Source organism: Orbicella faveolata, unplaced genomic scaffold, assembly GCF_042242905.1.
Source record: "Orbicella faveolata isolate gen_17 unplaced genomic scaffold, um_ofav_v1 contig_1, whole genome shotgun sequence".
Classification (NCBI taxonomy): Eukaryota; Metazoa; Cnidaria; class Anthozoa; order Scleractinia; family Merulinidae; genus Orbicella; species Orbicella faveolata.
The window spans coordinates 5,950,483-5,974,113 of record NW_028301536.1 but is presented as its reverse complement, the minus strand read 5'-3'; the positions used below and the strand labels follow the sequence as shown (position 1 = coordinate 5,974,113).

The following is a 23,631-nucleotide window of genomic DNA, read 5'->3' as shown; positions in this document are numbered from 1 at the left end:
ACAAAAATTCTTCTTTTAATCATTTATATCTTCTAAAAACGAAATCATGGAAGATCATTCCAAACGTGGCAAGGTAGATAATTTAAATCTGCATCGAAAACGCTCATTTACTGCATGATCAGTAGCATGAAAATTCGCCGCGTTACCAATTTTTAGATCACGTGACATGTTCACGTGATCAGAATAATATGTTAAGGCAAGGCAGGACGCCGAACTTTATAATCAGGGAAAAATTCAGCTTGGTGAAACAACTAAATATTACAAGAGATACAGCTGCCCAACCATAATTCCACTTTACATCCCTGAACCCGGCGTTAAACTGCTTGAGATTACTTTCAGCCTAAATTTTTAAGGAGAATAAATAAATTAAAAATAAAGCCGCATTAGTCTTAGATTGCGAAACAGTCGTATTTTTTGCGAACGCGAGTGACGGTCAATATTCGAACGAAAGGTCTGAAGCGAGTGTAAAAACGGCGAGGGAGAATGGGGAGAGACGCTAAAAAGTTTTTTTTTCTCACCTCAAACGCCCTACGGGCGTGTGAGGCTCGCGCGCTTCACACGCGAGGATCGCGCCTTCCGAAAACGTCCGAAAACGACTGTTTTGCAGTGTACATTAGTCTTAAATGATTTTCCTGCGGGTCCTCTATCTTGGTGAAATTCGAATTTAGAGATGTTAGTTTTCGTGGAGGGAGGAAACCGGAGAACCCGGAAAAAAACCCTCGGAGCAAGGCGAGAACCAGCACAAACTCAACCCACATTGCACCGGGCCCGGGCCACGTTGGTGGAAGATGAGCGCTGTCATCATTGCGACATCCCTGCTCTCCAAACGGACAAATTGTTAGCATGTCACTACCAAACGCGATATTGTTTGTGAGTGCTGTTTAAGTGTCCTTAAGCGCCCTCTTAGGATCCCTGAGAGCTGTTCCTATATTGCTCCTAGTCCGGTTCATTTCAATATTGAGAAAAATGGCTTTGTACTATCCATTGCCGAAACAACATTACCAAGCACACAACACATTTGAACCGTAATTTATAAGAGGTCAGCTATGCAACCAGACAAACTTTCCGACAGTGTAGTGAGGGTCTGGTAACTCTATCTGAATAGAATCAAGAAATTGTCTCACACAATTTTTGCGATAAAATTTGCTTCGCATTTACATGTAACAACATATAGATCCCTTGAAAATACCAGAAGTTGCTTAAGTTGGAGGGGTAAGAAGCTTGTAAGTGATTGATGTATTGGACCTCAGCGCTAAATTACAATGGTTCAAAATGACAGCTGTCAGTTCTGCAATAATTTTGGCTCTTTCAGTTTGGATGGCTATTACGTTTTTTCGTCGTTGTCTTTCTGTAGAGACAGGATTGAATGTAGAATAATGTTCAGGCACCTCGGTGCAAATCGTTAAGAAAACCTTGCATGTATCACCGTGTTTTACGCCAGGCTCAACGAATTTTTCTGCTACGCCTGAAAAACATCGAGAACATAAAGCCACGAGAATATTTAGCTTATCGTCTCAAGTGATACTGATTTCGTATCATAATAGTACTGTAACTTTCGAAAATAAATCTTAAATACCAATAAGTACCCCCCACTTTCATGAGCCTAGACTGTTCACAGTCCCCTATTTTTCCGTGAGATCGTAGATGTCGATCGTTGAGCTGGACGGGCCGCTATCTTGGTCTTTTGATGCGACCGAAACTGGAGAGAGAACAAAATGCCCGTGGGTGGGTTTACCCCACCGCCACTACCCACGGACATTTTGTACTCTCCCCAGTTTCGCTCGCATCAAGAAACAAAGATCTCACGGAAAAATAGGGGACTGTGAATAGTCTATCATGAGCCAATTCCTAAATGCAAAACTTCCGCTACATAATTTATGCATGGATAATTTAGCACTTGTTATTCAGCTAATAATACACATGACAAAATTACTCGATTCTGATTGGCTAGGAGCAGTGCAGTTCAAGTGTAACACCATGCCAGTGAAAAAGTGTAACATCAGTGTAAAAAGTGTAACACCGGTGCAAATTACACATCGAAATTCTGGATTATGATTGACTGAAAGACAATAGGAACTTTTCTAAGAAATTATATCACGTAAAATGATGACGAAAATTTTGTGCTGAAACTTTGAAAAAAAGTTTTCTCAAATGAGAAAAAATGGCTTCAAACATTTTCCAGCACTTCCTCCGCGCGAATTTTTTCATGTTTATATTATTAATAAGTAATCATACGGTTTTCCTCGTTCAATTTGGAGTTAATTTGTACTTGTGAGTGTTTCAAAAAGCTGAAATTACACTCGCCGAAGCGGCTCGTGCAATTTCAACTTTTTGAAAAACTCACTCGTGCAAATTGATTCCAAATTGAACTCGAAACCGTATGATTACCTATACAAATTTTATCGGCTCGTCAATTGGTTTACCGCAGTTCCCTTCATAACGTAACGGAAGTAGCGTAAGATTTTCACGTTTGAGCGCTGGAGAGTCTGTATAGCCTGTCAGCAGGCGCGCGTATGGGACACATGCGCTTCGCTTATGGTTAAGGTCACACCAGGGAGTTGAGAATATCCACGTGGGGTTCCAACGATTTCATTGAAGCATTAGAGATAAAAAAAAAAATGCTAGTATCAATTGCACTTTCTATAAAACTCGACATATAACTGACCCACGTCCATCATCAAAATGTACGCCACAAAAATTGTATTAAACTTCACAAATGATGACACTTCGGGATTGTTTATCGAAAAAACAAACAAATATTTGTAATAAGCACACAGAAAGCACGTAGTGCAAGTAAAAATAAATAAACATGATAAAATGACGTCAATTTCCCGAAGATTTAAGCCAGACAGCTCGAAGAGATCCGGCCCACCCTTCCTGAATGAACAAACTGCAAACATGTCACGTTCAAACAATGATAGTTCGTTTTATTAAATATGTTACAATTGATAACTTATTTTCCCACAATGTATTTGTACGCAGTGAAATGTGTCGTTTAATTTAATTTCTAGACCTGAACATAACTTCAGGAAGTTCATTCTTCGAAATTTTAGCAGAATTTTTATGTTATACTTTAACAATATCAGAATTATATGTATTTCTTAGAAGTTCCGCTTTTATCATGGCTTATCATGGCCGACGACACGATGGATCACTGACGCTTAGCCTTTCGTGAATTCACAAAATCCTAGCTTTAAACGTTTCGAAACAGTATGTCTAAAGCAAATTTGTGAATTTTCTAGGATGATGATGAAAGCTGACTTCGATTCATAACACACGGTCTGTTGAAAACTCAATATTTCGCAGATGAACACTATACTGCGTACTTCGTTAAAAATAACAATCTTGTATCTTTAGCTCTTAGGAGTTTAAATTAATCTACCGTTGTTTCACAAAGCACTGAATGCAAACGTAAACGTTTAATAACAGAATCATACTGTTATTATGCTAATTAGCAAGCCTGCCAAAAACTGATAAGAACTTGCCAAGAAAATACACAGTGCAAGCATTGACTAATAATATGTCTGATTACCAAAAAGTAACGAACCTTACCAATAGCCTTCTTAACTACTTTCGAGGAGGTTTTTCTTATGAGTAGCTAAGACGTAAACAGTGTTAATGGAAAAAATTGACCATAAAAGAATGTAGATTTTAAAGAAAAACATTTTGTGTAGTTAAGGGCCCATTAACCGATTCATGCGCGCGCTCGCGCGCGTTGCTAAGGAGGTGAAATTTCACTTCCGGTCACTTACGTCAGCCTGAGCGCGGAAAATAAAAACAACTCAAAAACTCGCAAATTCGCTCACATTTTAGACGTTTTTTTTTGTGTTTCGCAAAATGCAAAGTAAAAAAAGTACAAGCAAAGACAAAATAAGAGAAAGACAGAAAAACAAGAGCAATAGAAAGAGAAAAACTAACTCCGTGTGGCTTTGTTTGATCTTACCGAAGTGCGCTGGTAGTGTAAATTGCGCACGCGCTGATAGGGTAACTTCCAATAGATATCGGGTTCACTTCCGGTTTCTTTAAATGCTAAAGGAAACGCGGTTTTTCATTAAATTCAGCCTTTTTCGACGAATTTCGATTAAAGCCAACGTTGGAAACATAGCTATGCATTCCTTTTTCGAAATCATGCTTTTTTCAGAAAATTACGAATTTTTCAATATTTTGAAATGCTCTCAAAATCTGATCTTTTAGAAATTAAACAACATCGATACATAGTGTAATGAGGATTTAAATTAAAATACGAAATCAATGAAAAAAATCCTGGGAAAGTAATTTGCCTGGGAGCCTTTGCATTTTTTCTGTATCAGTCACCTGACCATGGGCGTGGCCTGATGACGTCATCACTAGTGTTACTGATCAGGAAAAAGTTAAAACACATGAAATAACTCTGAACTAACTAAAAATGATGAGGCTATATGAGACTTAATTTTCCCTAGCAACGGCTCAAAAAGATCGGTTAATGGGCCCTTAAAGATTTCTGCTGGGTGTCTTGATTTAAAATTTTAATCCACTGTTTTTCTTTGCAGTCTTTCTCGACATTAGTGTTAGCACAACCACACAAGCATTAACTATACTCAAAAGTCATGATGGAATAACATATTCCTATCTTATCTTTATATTGCTGACGTTACACCTCTTAAAAATGGTATACTCTCAGTTAAGATAAACCTCATGATTATTAGAGATTTTCTTTCAGACGTACATATATTAAATCAAATTAGAGGGTGAAATTTTATGGTAACTTCTGCACTATAACGGCTGTTTTCCTCCGGCGATCAGATGTTACCTGATGTAGCTTCTTAAATCATACTACCTAATAGGTCAAAAGGTCGCTCGACTGCCTTAAGGGTATTTGTTATATCAGATTTAAGTCTAAAAGCTTGTCATTTCACTTGCAGTTGGTTCGCTTAAGCCCCTTGGCTTGTTCCGTAAAAATCTTCCAGGACCGCCTCTTTCACTTTGCTTTGTGCTTGAATATTTCGAACTTGTTCCGTGAGATCTAGTTCTCGCTCTACAGAACAGAATCTGCAAACAGTCGCTAAACGCTCGACGATACTTGGGCACTCTCCAAGCGTACACAAAAGGATTTATCGCAGAATTAATGTACAAAAAGCGAGACAATGCCACGTCAATCTTGTGGAAAGTTATCGAGGTTTGACAAGATTCGCAGAAGTACAGCAGATGAAGTGTGATGTATTGAGGCATATAACTGATGAAGAACAGCGAAAGAATTATTATAATCGTGACAGCCATATTTCGCTTCCTTTCCAGAGAATTACTCGCTATTGAGTTGTAACCGCCGAGCTCAAGTTCTCGAGTTCGTCTCGCGAGAGCGCGAAACACGTTCACATATATGACTGTCAACAAGATGGCGGGCAGCGAAGCGTGAGTGTGTAGGTAAATTAGCGTGTATGTCTTCTCGGACACATTTGTCACAGGTAGAACACAGGTCGCTAGAGATATCACCCATAAAACTGCAATAAAAATCTTGACTCTTCGCTTGGTTATAATAGTTTTATATTCCATCGGTTTGTTGATGGCGACATAACAAGTTAATGCCATGGCTATTATGGAATAGCCGCTCGCGAAAATAGTTGAAGTAAACACTGTGTACATGATTGCCTTAAACGCCATAGCGTGAGGCATATGTTCAAGTCGAGACCGATAGACATCTCTCAAAGCCACAAGAACAACGTTGAATAGTCCCAGCAGTAAATCTGACGCGCTCAAATTTGTGATCAGGAAGGACGGCGGAGTACGTAGTGTTCTTCCAGGGTCCCTGTACGTCGTGAAGAGTAGAATGGAGTTTCCTACGATAATAACTATTGCCAGAATGAATCCCACCACAGCTAAACACAGCCAGTATGCCTTGTCATCGATTATCGTCAGATAAAAATCATAGTTCGGATCTGAAGAATTATGCGTCGCCATTTCAGAGGCACGAACGTTCACACTGATATTGAGGAGTATTAACACGTATGAGGTAACCTTACCCAAATCCACTCTCAAGTCTTGGCTAATATCACCGCCCGTGGTCACGACCTTATAAACTCGTATTGTTGACTAGTTTCCTGTATGAGCACAACACCAAAATAGGATTGTACTTCACAACAAACGACCCCCGCTGTTTGGTAACAGCAAGGGTTTTTATTTTCAAATGAATCAAAATTTATTAGGATAAATTTATGTTGATTTTGCCTTAGGTCACATTAAATTGAATTGGAGTGGTCTAAAGCATTTTCTGGAAAAGACAAAACAACTTCTAATCTTTGTTTTGTAAAGCGATTTTCATACAATGTCCTCGCTAGCTCGCTGCGAAAATTAAAAATATAGACTTTGATGAGTTATCGCTGATGTGATTCTGTACTTGCATGCAATGTAATACAGTTGAGCCAAAACACCATTTTCGCGCCTATTGTTTTAATTTCAACACCATTAATCTAAATAAAGTAATGACCTCAGTGTGACAAAAATATAAAGCAATTTAAGACTAAATGTGAAGTTGTGAATCCTTTACTGATAACGACACTGATCCAGCCGGAATTATCATGTTTTAGGTGATTATCACTTTACACATTCAATCAAGAATTAATGGTTAGCAGCTGAAAAAGTAGGCTCGATTACCAGCCGCTGTTCGGGAAAAGAGCCCGCGCTCCTCCCCCGAATTCACGGCTGGACTCGTGGACTTGGCATTGTTAATTTCAACCAATAAGAAATCTGCCTGCCTGAATCGAGCAGGCTGCATAAATTAGCTTTCTAGCAGTAGCAAAGGAGTTGTGCGATATGAAGTGCGATTGCATTAGTGGGATATTTAACCAAATACCGTCAACTGATGAAATCGTGCCTGATCTAAACCATAGTGGCATATACAACACGCAAAATAGTCAACAGACTTACACGTTAGAATCTATATTTGAATCATGTGGTGCCAGAATATGAGATAACGAACAAAGTAAACAAGGGGAGGGATAAACGCAAACATCGATTTCAAGAAACAAAACACCCAGTTAAATTGATGTGTACCTCAGTCTTCTTGAAGAGAAGCAACACCAGTCTCTGGCGAAGCCAGACAAAATTAAATTTTTAAATGAGCCAAAGCAAACCGAACTAGCAAAACATAAACATGGTGTCAACACTATGCACACCAACATATGTGTGACCTTTGACATGGCAGTTGCTACACCATAGTCAAACAGCTCTGCTCTACTTTTTAAGAAGAAGAAAAAAAAAAACTCTTCTCTAGAGCACAGCATGTAATGCCCTTTTGCAACAATAATGTGAAACAAAATAGGTTGGAGGGCCAAAGATAAAAGAAGTGGCGAAAACGCCACAAATTTTACGAGCCGTAGGCGTCATGTGGGCCTGCCTATGATTGTCATCAGGACATTTCCGGCCGCCTGAAGCGCCGCAAGAATTACATTATGAAGTTACGTCACGGACATGCTTTGCCGCTCACGCGTCCAGCCGTCTCTTCTCGGGGAGGAACGTAGGCCGGACTCGAGAAAGCGGCAGAAATCGAGCCTACTGAAAAAGCAAAGTCGAAATCTGGGCGTTATGTACGTCCGTTTTTGGCCATACAAAACCGCACGACCGAAATATCACGTAACCAGTGCTGAAATTTTACATGTGCTTTGACAAACCGTTCTTTCATCCGTTGATCTGTTATTTTCTATGATCTCCTAGCATTAGGTAAGTGTCTCTTGCTTTCAATACCCTCCTTTTACAGTATTACTGTCTTGTAAGGCTATTTTGTACGCGAGAAAAATGTTTCAAATAGGGCGGCTTAATCAAGTTATGATTTTCGTGACTTCAGTCTACGTGACAACGCTCTCTACTTGCAACTTGTGCTGATTGCAGGAACATCCTTTTTCTTGATTCTTCTTCCGGGGAAGGGACAGATGTAAACAGGAAAATAGTTCTACGATAAGATCTTTGTATAAATCTCACTCGACTTTCACTGAACATTATTCCTCAAGGTATATTTTTCCTCATTAGACATCACTTTACAACAGTTTTATTCATACAATGAAAGGAGACACTGTAAAAATAAAGGCATTACATTTATCTATCATTTCAGATGTAAAAGGAGCTACGTCACGGTTTGCGCAACTTGAGAAGTTCAGCCTAAATTTTTCAAGTTCACCGTTTGTAATCCGTGTTAATCTTCTCAATCCTTAACCATTTTTGTTCCTTTATGGATTATTATTACGTCTTTGGTGTTTTTCCATCTTAGTAAACTACTATTTTCAGGTTTCCTTTAATTTAAAAGTAATTTTGTACGTGGCCAAAATTACTTAAAATTCTGTGACTGAGCTCCTTTAAGGTCTTGGTGAAGGCGGAGGCGGCTTTGCACAGTTTTATAATTTGCACGATTTGCACAGCATGATATTAAACGCTTGTAGAATAACTTGGCCCGTTATCATTTTTGCTTGACTTGTCAGTGTTCTGTAAGAAATTCACCCGGCTCTCTCTGACAGTTTGTTCCCGTTTCAGATGTCCAAGTAAAGCTGATCCGCCCTCCGTCCGCGAGTGCTTCACTTTCCCTCCGAACATCTTCAAGCATTCGATGAAGGCTAGACGATACTTTGGAACCCTCCATGCGTAGATAAATGGATTTATTGCCGAATTTAGGAACAAAAATCGCGACAGAATCACGTCGATTTTGTGGAAAGTTATCGATTGTTGGCAAGACTTACAAAGGTGTAGCAGATGAAGCGTAATATATTGAGGCATATAAGTCAGGTAGAAAAGAGCTAGAATGATTATTATCGTAAAAGTCATCTTCCGTTCGCGCGCCAACACGTGTTTGCTGTTTACAATCATGTTGATTCCGTTATTTTGAAGCTCACGTGATCGTCTCGCGAGAGCACGAAACACGTTCACGTAAATTACTGTCAACAAGATGGCGGGCAGCGAAGCGTGAGTGTGCAGATAAATCAGCGTGTATGTCTTCTCAGATATATTCGTGACAGGAAGAACACAGGTAGTTAAAGATATCACCCATAAAACTGCGATAAAAATCTTCACTCTTCTCTTGGTTATGATGGATTTGTATTCCATTGGGTTATTGATGGCGACATAACAAGTTAATGACATGGCTATTATGGAATAGCTGCTCACGAATAGAGTTGTAGTTAGAACAGTGTATATTACAGCCTTAAACACCATAACGTAAGGCATGTGTACTTGTTCAAATCGATAGACATCTCTCAGAGCCACGAAAGAAACGCTCACTAATCCGTGCAGTAAATCTGACGCACTTAAATTTGCGATCAGAAGGCACGGCGGAGTGCGAAGAGACTTTCTGGGATCGTTGTAAATAGTGAAGAGCAGAAACGCATTTCCAATGACAATAACGAGGGCCAAGATAAATCCAGTAACGGCCAAAGCCAACCAGAATGCTGAATCATCGATTATCGTCACATAAAAGTCGTAGTTTGGGTCTGAAATATTTTCCGTGACCATGGCTGGAGCAGTTGCTAGTATCTGAAAAGCATCCGGCGACAGTTTTTCTCTCACAGACAGGCCCAGCTTGACGATTCCAACCTGGTGATAATCTGAACAGTTCCCAGTTTCGAACGAATCGGCTAAAAGTTAAAATACTTCCTTTCGCCTAATTGCCTCAGTTTTAACGCGACTATCAGGAACTTTGGTCATTGTTAAATATAGACCATTTTTATTACTGCTGCGGTTTGACAGCCCTTTTGTCCGCCTCCATATCATGTTTTTGTGACGTTGACGTTCAAAACGGCAATTTCACAATCAATTTATGCCGATGAGTTTATGACGCGTGTCGGCCGGATGGGAGCGAATCACAGAGCGTGGTTTTTACGAACAACTTCAGCTCTGAGAAATGGATAAAAATTCCTGGTTATGTGGAAGAAGAGCAACTGAAATTTCATCTCAATTCAAGGCCATGTGCAAGCATTTTTCCTTTACCCGCGCCAAGCGAATCACTTTCCAAAATATTGCAACTTGTTTACAATGTGGTTGTACAATATAGATTTGTTCTGTTGAACTGTACAAAGAAACCAGTTCACATAAATCTCAGTGAGAAGGACAAGTAATATTTCTTCGTAGTTACTAATCATATCGCTAAGGAAGACTTTATTTAAACCCTTGCTGAGGGAGATGAAAATTTATTCTAGAAGAAGCTAGAAGTCAGGTCGAGGCACTGATTATCGCGAACATTCTAATTACCAGCATGTCATGTTATAGTGGTTCACGGCTCGGCGCACGTGCTAGCAGTTATGTAAATGTGAACCCGTTTGTTTCTACTGCTTACTAACAATCAAGAGAGAGCAGACGATTCATACAGGAAATTTTGAAAATTTCGCGGTTTGTAGCGAAAACGCTGTGATAGAGGTGGCATTTCTTAAATGAATTCTTTTTGCAATCATTTCCTTTTTTATGAACCAATCGGCCGCGAGTAAATAACTACTGGTGTGTACCGAGAGTAAAACCTTCAGACTGAATAACAAATTCGATGTTTGATACTGAATTCGTCATTTCTGTGTAATTCGTAGTATCTTGCATCAAATCATTCGGGGTGCTTGCACAAATATTGTCTCTAATTGTTGGACTTTAAGTGGTTTAGTCAACGATCGAGAAAGGTAGCTTATGCTCACGCCAAAGCTCGCATGACATGCGCCGAGCGTTCAAACTATCCTTTTGCATAATTATGGTGGGGGTTTAGGAAAACAGGAATGTAAAGAGTGTGATAATCTGAAGCTTTTCTGAAAGTACTGCAACATTAAACGAGTAAGCTTTTCACTTGCTTAAATAGCCTTAGTGAATTCAGTAACGGTTATTTAATTTTTTTCAATTTCAGTCGTAGAAGCTTTATGGAGCCCCGTCGTCAAAATTGGCATGAAGCAATTTTCAAAAGAGTCAGAAGAGGGCTTGAAAACCGTAACCCGCCTTCAATGCTTGTCAAGTCCATATTTGGTAACATGTTTCCATTCAGGTCATCGTTTGTCGTCCCGATAATTTGTTGAGGCAACCACTGCCATTAATGTTCCTGAAGTTAGTGTTCAAACGCCTCGATATTACAGACTTTAAGATCCACATTTCATACCGCAAACGGCAAATGGCTTGGGGTCACGTGACCAGAGCCGGACGTCACGTTTGGGGTTGTCGACTCGCGTTTTCAACGTCAAGAAGTAGGTTAACGACTAACTCATTTACCTCAAGCTTTATTGCCTTCAATTTTATTTTTTGCCACCTACAAACGCTGAAATCGAATAAAGAAACCCTTTTTCTACAAATTAGTCATAATTTTTAGGCAAATAAGCAATTACCTAGCCTTTTGCTGTTGTTTGTAGAAAGGCTCTGATCTTTACTGGAAATCCAATATGGCGGATATGCGTTTTATGATGCCTTACTTTTTTGAAAGCTACGCATGCTAAAGACACTTTTTTTTTTCTTTTTTTTTGGCGTAATTTGACAATTTCCAATGTATTGACAGGATGATTTCTATTCGCTCCGATCCCGTTTACTCCAATCTCCGTCTAACCTCAAATGGAAGTTAGACGTTTGCGGTAAACATGTACCTAAAGATCTCTAATACACTGAAGAAAACAGGACAATGATTCTGGTTAGCCCACCCCTCTATTTCACTAGAGCAAATAATGGTATTATTACCCGTAACATTTTACTGTTTTTCATCCTTTAGAATGTGTTTTCCCAAACTGTGGACCTTTAATTGCCCGTACATGACACAGTTTATTTTCAACAGGAATAGCGAAAGAAAAGACGCGTGGGACGCCCTCCTTCGTTCGCCGGACTAAGGCCGATGGACGAATGAAATGAGGGTGTCAAAAGTAAAGATTCAACTTGGACTCAAACACTTGTTGTATCAGTCGTTAGACATTTTAAACTGGGCTTCAACAATAGAAAAAAACGTTACTATATGCGAGTAAAAATAGTCGACGGCATTGCAGCGGCATGACGTGACATGTGTCCTCTGTCCCGTGACGGTTGCCAAGGACACTATGCCGATGAACTCGAGCTGCTGTTGAAATGTAAATTTAAAGGGCCCTAGTCAGCCACACCTTTTTTTGTTTACATACGCTAGAGTTTGGCTATTATATTTTACTCGGAGCGAGTCGAATCGAAGGAAATCACTACTATTAAAGGTAATTAAACATACTGTTAGGAACATAACTTACAGTAAAGCAATAAGATTTCGCTTCACCATGCAATATCAATAATTTCGATGGCATCGAAAATGGCGGAGGCTTTGTGACTAGGGGGTATTCCCTTATATGGGCTACATAGGTATGTGAGGCCCCAAAGGGTATGGTTTTTTAGCCGTTTTGGTCATAAATAGGGTATCAATTTTGGCCATTTTGGCCTTAAATAGGTTATGGTTTTTTGCACTCTAGTCTTGAATTGGGTATGTTTTTGTTTTGTTTTTTTTGTTTTTTTTCAGGAGAAGCTACTCTCTCATCATTATCGACAAGACCATCAACAAAAGCCCTTCAAAATTTATGTTTAGGGCAACTGTATCAGCCGCAACGGTCATAAAATAGGGTATCGAATTTTTGGTCTGGTCATAGGGAAGGTAGGGCAGGAAAAAATGGCAGATTTTAGTCATAAATAGGGAAAGGGTTTTGGGAAGCGAGCCGCACACACCCCCACCAAATCTTTTCTGGGTGTCCCTTCCCCTCTTCCCCTCCCCCCTGGGAACGTTTTGAGTTAAAAAATTACCGGTCACGCCTCGGTCACACTAGCCTGCGAACGCTGTCGGATTTTTTCGACGGAGACAAACGACAGCCGGAAATACGTCTGTGTTCACAGGCTACGGTCACACCCGTACTCGCTATTGAGCGTAGGCACATGACGTCATGGCAACCATATTGGTGTTACAAAACGAAGAAACCGCGGCCATGTTATTGTAACAAACCAATCCCCTAGGAGTTCAGTTCTTTTCTTACGTAACCACTTTCTTTTGTTCCAATAAATTTGCATGGCTGCTGGAAACGTGAGTGAATATTCTCAAAACATGACCAAGTTCGAAACATGGAAACATGAAACATAAAAATTAATATTTAAAATCTTTGATTTAATATTGGAGGGAAGGTTATCTGCTTCGGATAGGTTTTCATGAGTTTCATTGAAGCGATGCTCCACAATGTCCGGCTGCAACGTCCACCAAGATTAGCGAGGTCGGAATGACGTAAAGATTCGTGCTAATGAGTGCATGAAAGGAATTGCTTGTTGAGAGTCGATATCAAAACTTTTCGACGCGTGTGATTTGTTTGTCACGGAATTAGTTGTTTAGCTTTCTATCGTTTCTAAAACATGACAACAAACAGAACGTTAAATGGTAGATGAATGTGATACCTCATATTGATAAATTTGGTCAGTTTACGTGAAGTTAAAAGGCAGTAAAATATTAATATCGGACCTAATTAAGCTGTGGTGTTCCACTCTGTTTCCTAAACAAGAGCATAATCTAGAAACTGAGAAATAACACTTTATTATTATGTTCATGACACTACACTGAATAATTAATTCACCTCGAATGACTAGAAACAGCCAAAGCTGTAATTTTTAGGGAGATAAATATGTATTCATTTTTTTTAAAATTTCAGTGTCTATTGAAGTAAGTGAATTGGTCTAGTTTTATCTACTACACCCCTTCTGAGAAGTTTGTCCTTTTGAGTTTAATGAGTCCCCGGAAAAACGACATTGTTTTAAAAAATAGGACTGTATTGCTCTGCTATTGGTCACCAAAACACCAAACTATTATTAGTATACGGCAGGATCAACCCGTTGCTGTGCATTGTTTAAAAATGGAGGAATATTGGTGTACATAGTTTCTTGCTGAAAGACTGATTACACAGTTCTACCCGTAGCCGCGACGATGCAAAATTCAACTTACGATCAGGGGCCTGATATTTATCTACGGCTTATAGATGAGCCAGTTTTTTGGCTAGTTTTAGCTATAGTTGGTTTTGCTCTGTGCACAGTTATGACAGTCGCCAACTTTATCGTGATGGCTACAATTTACAGGGACCCGCAAAAGTCGCTTCGTACGCCGCCTTGTTTGTTGATCGCTAATTTAGCATCGTCAGATTTTCTTGTTGGATTATGCGTTGTGTCTCTTGTGGCGTTCAGAGATGTGTATCGATCACTTCTGCAACAAGTGCCTTTACCACTGAGTGTGGGAATTTTTGTTTCTTATGTTCTCTGCACGACACTGTTTGTGAGCAGTGCTACAATGGTAGCGTTGTCAGTGACTTGTTTTGTCGCCATCGACAGTCCCATGCAATACAAAACGAAGATCACGAAGAAAAGGGCATACGTATTTACTATTGTGATATGGCTATTATCAGCCTTGATATGTTTTCTTCCTGCAACAAAGGTACCTGAAAAGACCTATTTGCTCATTTATATCCACACCCACATTTCGCTGCCAGCGTTGTTTCTGATGGTTATCTACGCGAAGGGTTTTCGCGCTTTAGCAAGACGAAGACGCGAACTCCAACTTAATGATCACGCTTCCGATGAAAACAACAAGCGCGCCTTGGAACGGGAGCGAAATATGGCCGTCACTGTAATTATTATATTGGCAATCTTTTACATCACGTATCTTCCACAGTTTATCATGGTTCACGTGGCTCGCTATTGCAGCTCTTGTGAAATTAGCGAAGATTCGACAACGTTTCACAAAGTTGATGTGATAACTTCACGTTTCGTATTTTTAAACTCGGCATTAAACCCCTTTGTGTACGCGTGGCGAATGCCGAAATACCGCCGAGCTTTGAACAGCTCCTGGAAAGCTCTCAAGGAGAAATTCAGGCTTAGTTCTCCGCGAGTGGAAGTGGGACCGCTGTTCTTATTCAGCACACGAATCGTAAGGGAGAGTGCAACGACTGTTTCAACCTAATCAACTCTTGGAAGAAAACAAGTGTGAACTTGCTTGGATGAATGCACGGCCTACAAACGCTTATACAAGGCAGCTGAGGTCATAAGAGGAATCTCCGCTGAAATGCGTTCTCTTTGAGTGTCCTGCGTTTTCATCAACCAAGCTCAAAATTTTAAACAGCTCTCACGAAATGTAGATTAAAGTTCAGTAATTTAGCCGTTTCCTGCAGCTCGCACAGATTAAACCAGATTAGGTGCCATCTCAAGATTGTAATCTATCAAGGACTAGCGAACAAAGCAGGGTTTGTTTAAGTAGGACGACTGGAGTGTAGGAGATCTTACGTCACTGATGCGTAGAATTATATACGCAATTTCTTGTTCATGCAAAACTACTCGACCGTGCTTCATATATCTGAAAGAACAAGTGAATAAGACGGACAATATGGCTTCTCGCCTTTTTGGCTTCCTTACCCGGTATCATCGTTACGCTTTTAAATCTTTGCCTTACAATGTCTACAATGTAAACTCTCCATGGCAAAACCCTGAAGCTATTCTCGCTTCTTTAGCAAATTATAACAGCCACCTGTAGAATCAAAGACTTAAGGTAATCTTGCGTGAAACTACGACTTATCAAAGCTGAACTTTGTTTTGATTCAACGGGTAAAATCAAGCTAATAATGTAAGGCAATGTTGACTAAAAATTATAGAAAACGAATAAATGACCATAGGAGATTATGGGAACACGGGTAGTCTCTTTAAGGAAACCATATCGGGTTTCCTTTGGACCCTGGAGTTTCAGAGGTCCGTGTCAACGTTTCCTTGTACTTTGTAAGAAAACCCTGGAGTTACGCGTAAACGTCAGTTCGTCAGTTTGTTTGGAGTAGCATCTTTCAAATTGTTAATCCGCACGCACACTAAAACAACTAAACTAAACGTTTTCTGGTTATTAATTGCACCGCAAATAATTTTCTCCTTTTTTTGCCAGTAAAACAGTGAATGATACAAGGCTTAACCTGAGCTATGGACAATACACTTGACATTTCTTCACACTTGTTAAGCTCGAACAAGCACTCATTCACGAAATTGAAAGCTGCTGTCTTTCATTGACTTAAACTAATAGCGCGGATCAAGTCGATCCAGTTGAGTACGTTAGATTACATAAACTCCCAAAAATCACCCCTGTAGCACTTATTACCTCATTATACCGGCATCTGCGGGTAATAACTCGATATTTGACCAATCAGAGCGCGATATTTATCAAACCGTAACGGTTTGTTTTGGTTACCTCATCTCCCGGGAACTAATCCAGCATTCCTTTTCGAAGTAGTAATACATTTAGAGTTAAGTTTTGTGGCCTACATAACATTTAACCACAGCTAGAAATCCTCATTATAATTTGGAAATGAAAAGTGACCTTCCAAGATGGACGATGAGATTGCTTGTGACAAAGAGCCGCGTTCTTGAAGGAACCGTTTCGTTGCTATACATATCTAGGACAGCGACGATCTTTCAGGCCGTTCGTTTCCTCGAGAAAGAATCCCCGTTTTATTGTTTTCAAACTCTCTTTTTTAACGAAAATGGCGTTGGGAGCAGATCGTTCACAATTTGTGAGTATAACGTAGCCAGCAAACTTGATGAGGTAAGTTAAGGGAAAGTTAATAGTTTATGTTTCCATGAAGGTCCATTATTTTATTTTATCCACGAAGATCTAACGCTTATCAACTCTATTTCATTTGTCGTTAAGTGAAATCTTTAATCCTAAAAGTTCTTCTTCGTAGTCCATATTCATTTCTCTCATTAGAATTCGCGAGAATTCACTTCTATTGACATCTTTACCCTGGCAGATCGGTTTGTTTATTCTCATTACCCACGTGCTAACAGTGACGTTTTAACGAAAAATTAGATGTTAATTACTCTTTCCATGTTTAGTTGAAGTTAAATAACCAGGAGTGTCTTTTATAACTTGTGTAAGGATCGATCGAAATAATCGGAGAAACGTAACTGGGAAATCTTTTTGTACATAAAGTTATTTCTGGTAAAGAAATGGGCAAACGTATCGAGCACATGTTCATCGTTTGCTAGTTGCTTTTGTCCCGTTTCTGGACTGGATATGAGCACTTTTGATTGTATTATGGAAACAGTAGTACATGTATAGATGAAAAAGAAATTATTGATGCCAGTGAGCGCAGAAAGACAATATTTTTCCTTGATATCTTGGCTACTTCATTAATGCTATTTATCATGTTCTATATGTAATTTGTATAATAATTATATCTATTGTATTTTGCCTGACACCTCTGTAAAAATTAATGTTTGTGAGCAGTTTAAATTAAAATTGAATTGAATTGCTACAACAGAGTTTCTTGATTTTTCAAGAGCATAATTTCGCTTCACTTAAATTTGCGAATTTAAAGAGTTGAGTTTTCATCTCAAATTTTTTGTTTGTTTGTTTGTTTGCTTATTTGTTTGTTTGGTTTTTGTTTGTTTGTTCGTTTATTTTGTAATAAGATACCAAACCATTTGGGTTCTGTTACTTCCAGTAATTTAATACAGGCTGAAGTCCATATAATGCAGCCTGTCACGCAATACGAAAGACAATGTGACAATAAACGAAAAGAGAAGATAAAGAGTAACAGAGCATACTCCATTTAGGCCTCATTCCTGGACTAATCCCTTTCCAGTTATTTTTAGATCACTTCCGGTTTCGTATATACCAGGAGGGTCTAGGAATAGCCAATCCTGTGATGCGGAGTTTAGTCACGTGACAGCCTGAGCGGCTTTACACACAGTTTCACCCTCCACGAAAACGTCCACGCAACATGCGTGGTTACATCGTCCGTTGGAGAACTACATAGGTAACATATCTATAAAAAGCTTGAAAGCATATCTTGATTATCGATATCAAGTAAGTTGGCCTCTGCTCGTCAGAACATACCAAGAAACATGAAAAATGTCTTCCATAAACATCCAAGATTTGGTCATTTTACGTTATTTTGTTAAGTGAGCCAAATTGTATGGCGCAGTTTCAGAGCCATAGTGCTGACCCCGTTTTATGAAAGAAACAATGGCTCTGTACGTTCAGGGTTATACGGCTTGTTTCATTCGTAAGACTATTAAATGTCATCTATTACAGCCACGGCTACAACGTACAAGGAAAACAGAAAACAGATAAGCCTGGTTTTCCACGTACACTGGCGATCACCCGATGGCGAGAGATTTTTGTGCGTTTAGTGGAATGACAATAAAATAACATTAAAAATTAGCCCATCTTTGTCGTTTCTGTCTGAATGGGGAGGGACTGATAGAGCTGGTTTACAGAAGCCAGGGTGTCGCATTAAATTCGCCTTTACCCATTTATACACCTGGACGGAGAGTGAGAATGTGAGAGTAAAGTGTCTTGCCCAAGAACACAACGCAATGTCCCAGGCCAGGGCTAGAGACAAGACCGCTCGATCCGGAGTCCCGCGCGCTTAACATAAGCTAGCTCTAACAGTAACCCAAAACTTAACCCTAACCTAACCTAGCTGACTGATCTCGACCAGGGTTACAACTTGGACCGCTCGATGCAGAGTCTAGCACGCTAATCATTATGCCACCGCTCCGTCCACGACCAGCAAGAATGAACCTTACAATATTTTAGGGCTAACCCTAACAGTAACCAGAAAACTAACCCTAACCTAACCTAATTGTCTGCTTAATCCTGAGCTAGGCTCACGATACTAAACTAACCCTAAAATACTGAACCCTTGCTCAACCTTAAATACTAAATCCCCACTCCACTCCCGTGAGTTAGCCCTTCCTTCCACAATCAAGTTTTTCACTCGCTCCCAGTCCCCTTTCTGTGCTAGCAGTAACGCAAGCTGCTAAAACGATACCATCCTCAAATTGGGTCAAAAAGAAAATAATTTACCATATGCTCTGAGTTAACAGACTAAGGACTATAAATTCTAATCCATTTGATGTCAACTATGTGACATAGGAGTCGCCCAATGGGAGAACTCTGTTTTCCAAGCTTTCCCTGAGATGACCTAAATAACACCATTGTATTGTTATGTACAATGTCACTGTCAGAAAAAAAAAAATTATGCCAAATGCAAGACAAATTAATGATTTGGCATAGGGAGACAAACATTAAATGAGTCAATGCAAGGAGTGCATAATTCAGTTCCTGCACGCAATACACCAAAACGTAAAGATATATATTTTTTTATACAGCACAATACCAAGTAGAGAGTGTTTACAAACAAATAAGCTATTTTAGGTTCTACGGAAGTAAAAGTAAGAATTTATCCCGATCTACTGATATCATGATTTCACGAAAATTGATTACCAACCAAGGTTGTTGTTGCTGCTTTCTTTTTTTTTTTTCTTTTTTTTCCATGCAGATGAAGAACAACAGTACTTCATGTCGTGCTTTGTAAATGGAGTAAAACTTGTCTACATATATTTCTTTCTTTTTTTTTTTTTTTGGCTTATCGGAAAAGCCTACGCATTGAAAAGATAATCATTTCAAACGCGTAATACCAAGTAACGAGATAATATTTAGAAATTCAAATTTCCTTGCCAATGAAAAGTACCATTATTGAAACATAACAACATACGGGGATTCACCCTCGAAGATAATTGAATTCGGCTAATCCCTTAACGGGACGAGAAGTAATCACTCAAGCGACCGTATCGTTCGTCGATCCCATTGCGAACTATACCCCTTCAGTAGCAACGCTGAAGTCATTTTGTCCAAAAGCTGAACGACTGGTGCGGTTTTGACCAAACCTGGCAACTGAGTAAAGAGGTTTGTAATTGTGCCTTCTAACGACTTTTTTATTTAACTTTTCAGCAGAGAATTGCTTTGAAAGCTTTTCTAGACAGCCTCATTTGCATTTTGGACCTCGACGAATTTCTCGAATCTGGCCAATGCTTTTCTAAAGTTGCTAGTGGGCTCGATAAAACTGAGAAGATAAACCTGAAAGGTGTTGGATTGGTATTTTTGTCGTAGGAAACCAGAATTTTTATTTCACACAAGAAGAGATTGTCAAAAATTACAGAAGCTCTCCACACCTTTGATACCTATTTAAATCTCCGTTTCTTTGTGTTCGTGACGGGAAAATAAAAATTTTTGCGCGGCTAAAAGTATACGGTTGGTCCGTTGGACTGTTAGAGTTTGTTTTTTTAGCCAGCTACTTTCAAAAATCACTGCTGTTTATATCGTTGATTAATCTCTTAGCTTTTCTCCATGAAGCTTTAAATATCGCGTTTTCCACTCTTCTTTGCTTGCCATTTCAGCTTTCACACTAATTTCAATTTTAAATTAAGCTACAGGACAATTACCATTGAATAATGTTTGTTATTATAGAGCAAATTTGGAAGAACAGTTTTTCGTTCAAAGCTAATGTTTTAACCTTGAGAGAGATTTTGACACGTTCATATATAGTGTCGAGAAAACACAAACAACACATTTGTTCTAGTTTATCATCTAACTGTGAAACTCTTTGGAACTGAAAATAAGAGAAATTATAATCTTTTTTTAAAATTTCAAGTAAATGTAATTTCTTGGCGGTGTTTGAGCGAGCCTCAGTTCTGAAAGAATGAGGCAAATTTTCCCCTGCTGTTGCGATTTTCAACAAAATTATTTTTCTAGTTGCAAAATTGGACAAAATCTATTATTGTATATAAATTATACTTTTGATCTACACTTGGTCTTTAGCTTTCTATGTTAATTAAATAATATAAGATATTTTCATTCCATTTGGGATCCAAGAAGATTTTTTTTCTCACCCAATTTAAAGATATACAAAACAAGTCTTTTGTTTTGGCGTGATTTAACATGTGTCGGTGCATTAGGCTTTTATTCTGTTAATGACACAATCTTCCTCTCTTTGTAAATGGACGCGCTGCTTTCGCACTTTGTGGTAATGTATAACTAAGCTAGCCGCGCAAACGACTCCGCTATTCAAAGGAGAAACTATCGTCAGCATGACTTTCAAAAATTCAAAACTCAAAAGATGGAAACCTTGCCATAAAAGTGCAATAAAGCTAAAAATGGATGTTGTATTGCGTTATGCATGCACGCGTTTGTGGTACCAAATTGAACAAGGTTGGCAGACATTTTGAAAGTCTGTCTTCATGTCTTCAACAAAATGCTAAAAACTAGTGACAATGTTTTTATCCTTTCAAAGATTCACTTAACATTTCATCTTGGCAGGTGTTCTTGGAACATTTACTGGTGAACGAGCAGAGTATTCAATCATAAGTTTTGCGTTATTTCAATTAACCAAAAAAGCAACAAAAATGCCGAGATAGCGTTCATTATTTACACGAGTATAAGATTTTTAACTTTTGCTCTTCCACGCCCTGATTTTAAAAGAATAACAGCCAAGGTACGATACAATTAAGTCTTTTTTTCGAAAAACAAAGGAAAGAAGGTATATTTCTCTTTTCTTTCCGTCCTGTTTTCTTACATCTCAAGCTTGTGTAAAAAGCAGCTCTTTTAATTATAATACAATATGTTCGCGACAACCGACTCCACCTAATTTCCACCCTCTGTAACGGTGAAAACGTCAGATTTCCTTTCAATCTGAACTTTTGTGTCTAAATATCAGAATCGCAGACCAACAAATCACATCGCTGCAGTTTCAAGGTATAACTTAACGTCATAACTTCCTTTTTCTTAAAATTCGGTAAGCAAACAAAAAACTAATTCTTCAGTGTTCTTCGATTATGGTGTTAAATACCATGTTAAATTTTGCAGTATTTCTCCTCCGCCTAGCCTCTGAACTCGCTCTCTGGTGCACAAGCTGAGAGCTATAAAGTGAGTAGGATCTTGACGCTCGCATTAAATGATTGTGCAGTCATTCTGCGGCATGCGGCCTTAACGTGCTCAATTGAATTTATAAACGTTAAGGAAATAAGGAAAAAATTACTGCTTTGTGTTTACATATATTATAAACTATAGTTCGAAAGTTTTTACGTACATCACCTTGCGAATTTAAGTCTCAAATCCACTGTATTTAATCCCAACATTTGATTTAAACTGAGTTGTCTGTAAAGATAACTCTGGGATTTTTCAAGGAAGAGTTTGAATGATGGCAGATAGTTGTAAGTTTTGTTGTTTTCGTTGTTTTCTTGATTATTTTAATCTGACTGAATTAATTCATGCTAACTATGAAATAATGTAAACAAAGTGTCGCTTTAACAGTATTTTTTGTGAACCTGCGCTGTAACTGCATGCTATACCATGCAAAGGCCTGAAGAGCAACAGAGGAGAAAGAGGAAGGCTGAGGTGAGATTCCTGCAAAATGATTCTAGCCAATGGTCCCCTGCATTTTAAGTTTCTTTCTGCGTACGAATTCTTAGCCATCTTTTTACCTGAAGCATTCCAAACATTGATTAATTTGTGTAAACAGCTGCATTTTTGTGTGCCCAGATAATTTTTAAACCTACGATAGATAAGATTTTGGAGACCGCTCGAGGCAAAGAAAGCGAATGCAACTTCTCTATGCGCTGAACAGAAATTGTTTTGAACGAAATTTACCGAACCATTCAGTCCAGGTGAGCTTTTGTGTTACACTCTTTTTAAAGCGATGGCACCCCCATCGATGACTCCATTAATCTCGTTGATGTCATATTAATACCGTGCTATAAATAGTGAACAATTAAACTCTTTTATTTCATTCCTTTACTTCTTCCATGTGATCATTACATTTGTAACAATGCTGGTCGTTTCTCTATTGTTGAGCCGCCTCTAAGATGTCTAAATTTGCATGAGACTTTAGAGTTAAGACATAAACAACATCATGGACGAGTCAGTAAAACTTGTTATCGAAAGCTAAATCCCTCGCAATCTTGCACAGTCGAAGTCTCCATTTCATCTTTTGAAGGTTAGTCGTTATAAATCTGATAGCTACTCAAACGGAGTTTATAGGGGTTTGGCTTCCCCAATCATATACCTTTAGAGGTCGCTGGGAAACTGCCACGAATCATTAGAGCTCTTTAAAGGAATATTTACCGTTCAATTGTATAAAACGACCGAGTTCGAACTATTCGGATCTTCAGCTGTAGTTTAAAATAGCATAAAATTTCGGAGAACGAAATCTTGTTACCCGAATTCACGACCAGCTGTCGCCGATCTAGCCTAACTGGCATTAATTTTTCCATTATCAAAGTTCGAGGTGACACTTTACCAAACAAAACTTTAGGTATTCATCACATTTTAATCCAAGTACCTGCATGAGGGAAGTATATATATACGTTATCGGAAACAACTCCTCTAAAAGACTCATCGGTTCAGTTCGCTTTCGGTTTTGAATCTCTCAAGAACTATACTCATTTCTATTTAAAGTATGATATCTGCATCGTGGAAACATCGTCATATCGTTAACAGCCCGGCAAACTGGCTATCGGTCAGTAATTAAAGCTCAGTACAAGGAAGTAAATGACAACTTTTCAGTCCACAGAGAAAAGGCGGAACTCTCTTACACCTTTGTCGATCTTCATATAAACCCTGAGGGTAATGTTATGATTTCTTAAATTTGCAGGGTTTTTGTACAATCTGTCTTTAACACTACATTTCGGTGTTGTTTTTCTGTTCCATTGGTTCTCATTTCTCAAGACAGATTGGTGCCTAATTTCTCTTCATAAATTCAAAATACAGGCAGACAGGAGATGGAAATAATAACTCCGTCCATCATGGCTGCATATTTATCAATTATCTCTGTGAAATCTCTCACAATGTCATCGTCTCAGTTTTATCTTAGA

General features: G+C 38.8%; 3 protein-coding genes across 3 annotated transcripts; 1 reads left to right on the top strand and 2 right to left on the bottom strand.

The window, feature by feature from the left end:
* Positions 1-2,901: 2,901 nt before the first annotated feature.
* Positions 2,902-6,072, bottom strand: LOC110040180 (adrenocorticotropic hormone receptor-like). Its single transcript, XM_020745374.2, has one exon. The coding sequence runs from the start codon at positions 5,932-5,934 to the stop codon at positions 4,876-4,878; it is 1,059 nt and encodes a 352-aa protein (XP_020601033.2). The 5' UTR covers positions 5,935-6,072; the 3' UTR covers positions 2,902-4,875.
* A 1,883-nt stretch (positions 6,073-7,955) lies between these two features.
* On the bottom strand, positions 7,956-10,051 carry LOC110064997 (adenosine receptor A1-like). The gene has a single exon (XM_020772100.2). It carries the CDS (start codon positions 9,466-9,468, stop codon positions 8,392-8,394), a length of 1,077 nt encoding a protein of 358 aa, XP_020627759.2. The 5' UTR covers positions 9,469-10,051; the 3' UTR covers positions 7,956-8,391.
* A 3,727-nt stretch (positions 10,052-13,778) lies between these two features.
* On the top strand, positions 13,779-15,612 carry LOC110065024 (adenosine receptor A1-like). The gene has a single exon (XM_020772131.2). The coding sequence runs from the start codon at positions 13,874-13,876 to the stop codon at positions 14,897-14,899; it is 1,026 nt and encodes a 341-aa protein (XP_020627790.2). The 5' UTR covers positions 13,779-13,873; the 3' UTR covers positions 14,900-15,612.
* The last annotated feature ends 8,019 nt before the right edge of the window (positions 15,613-23,631 follow it).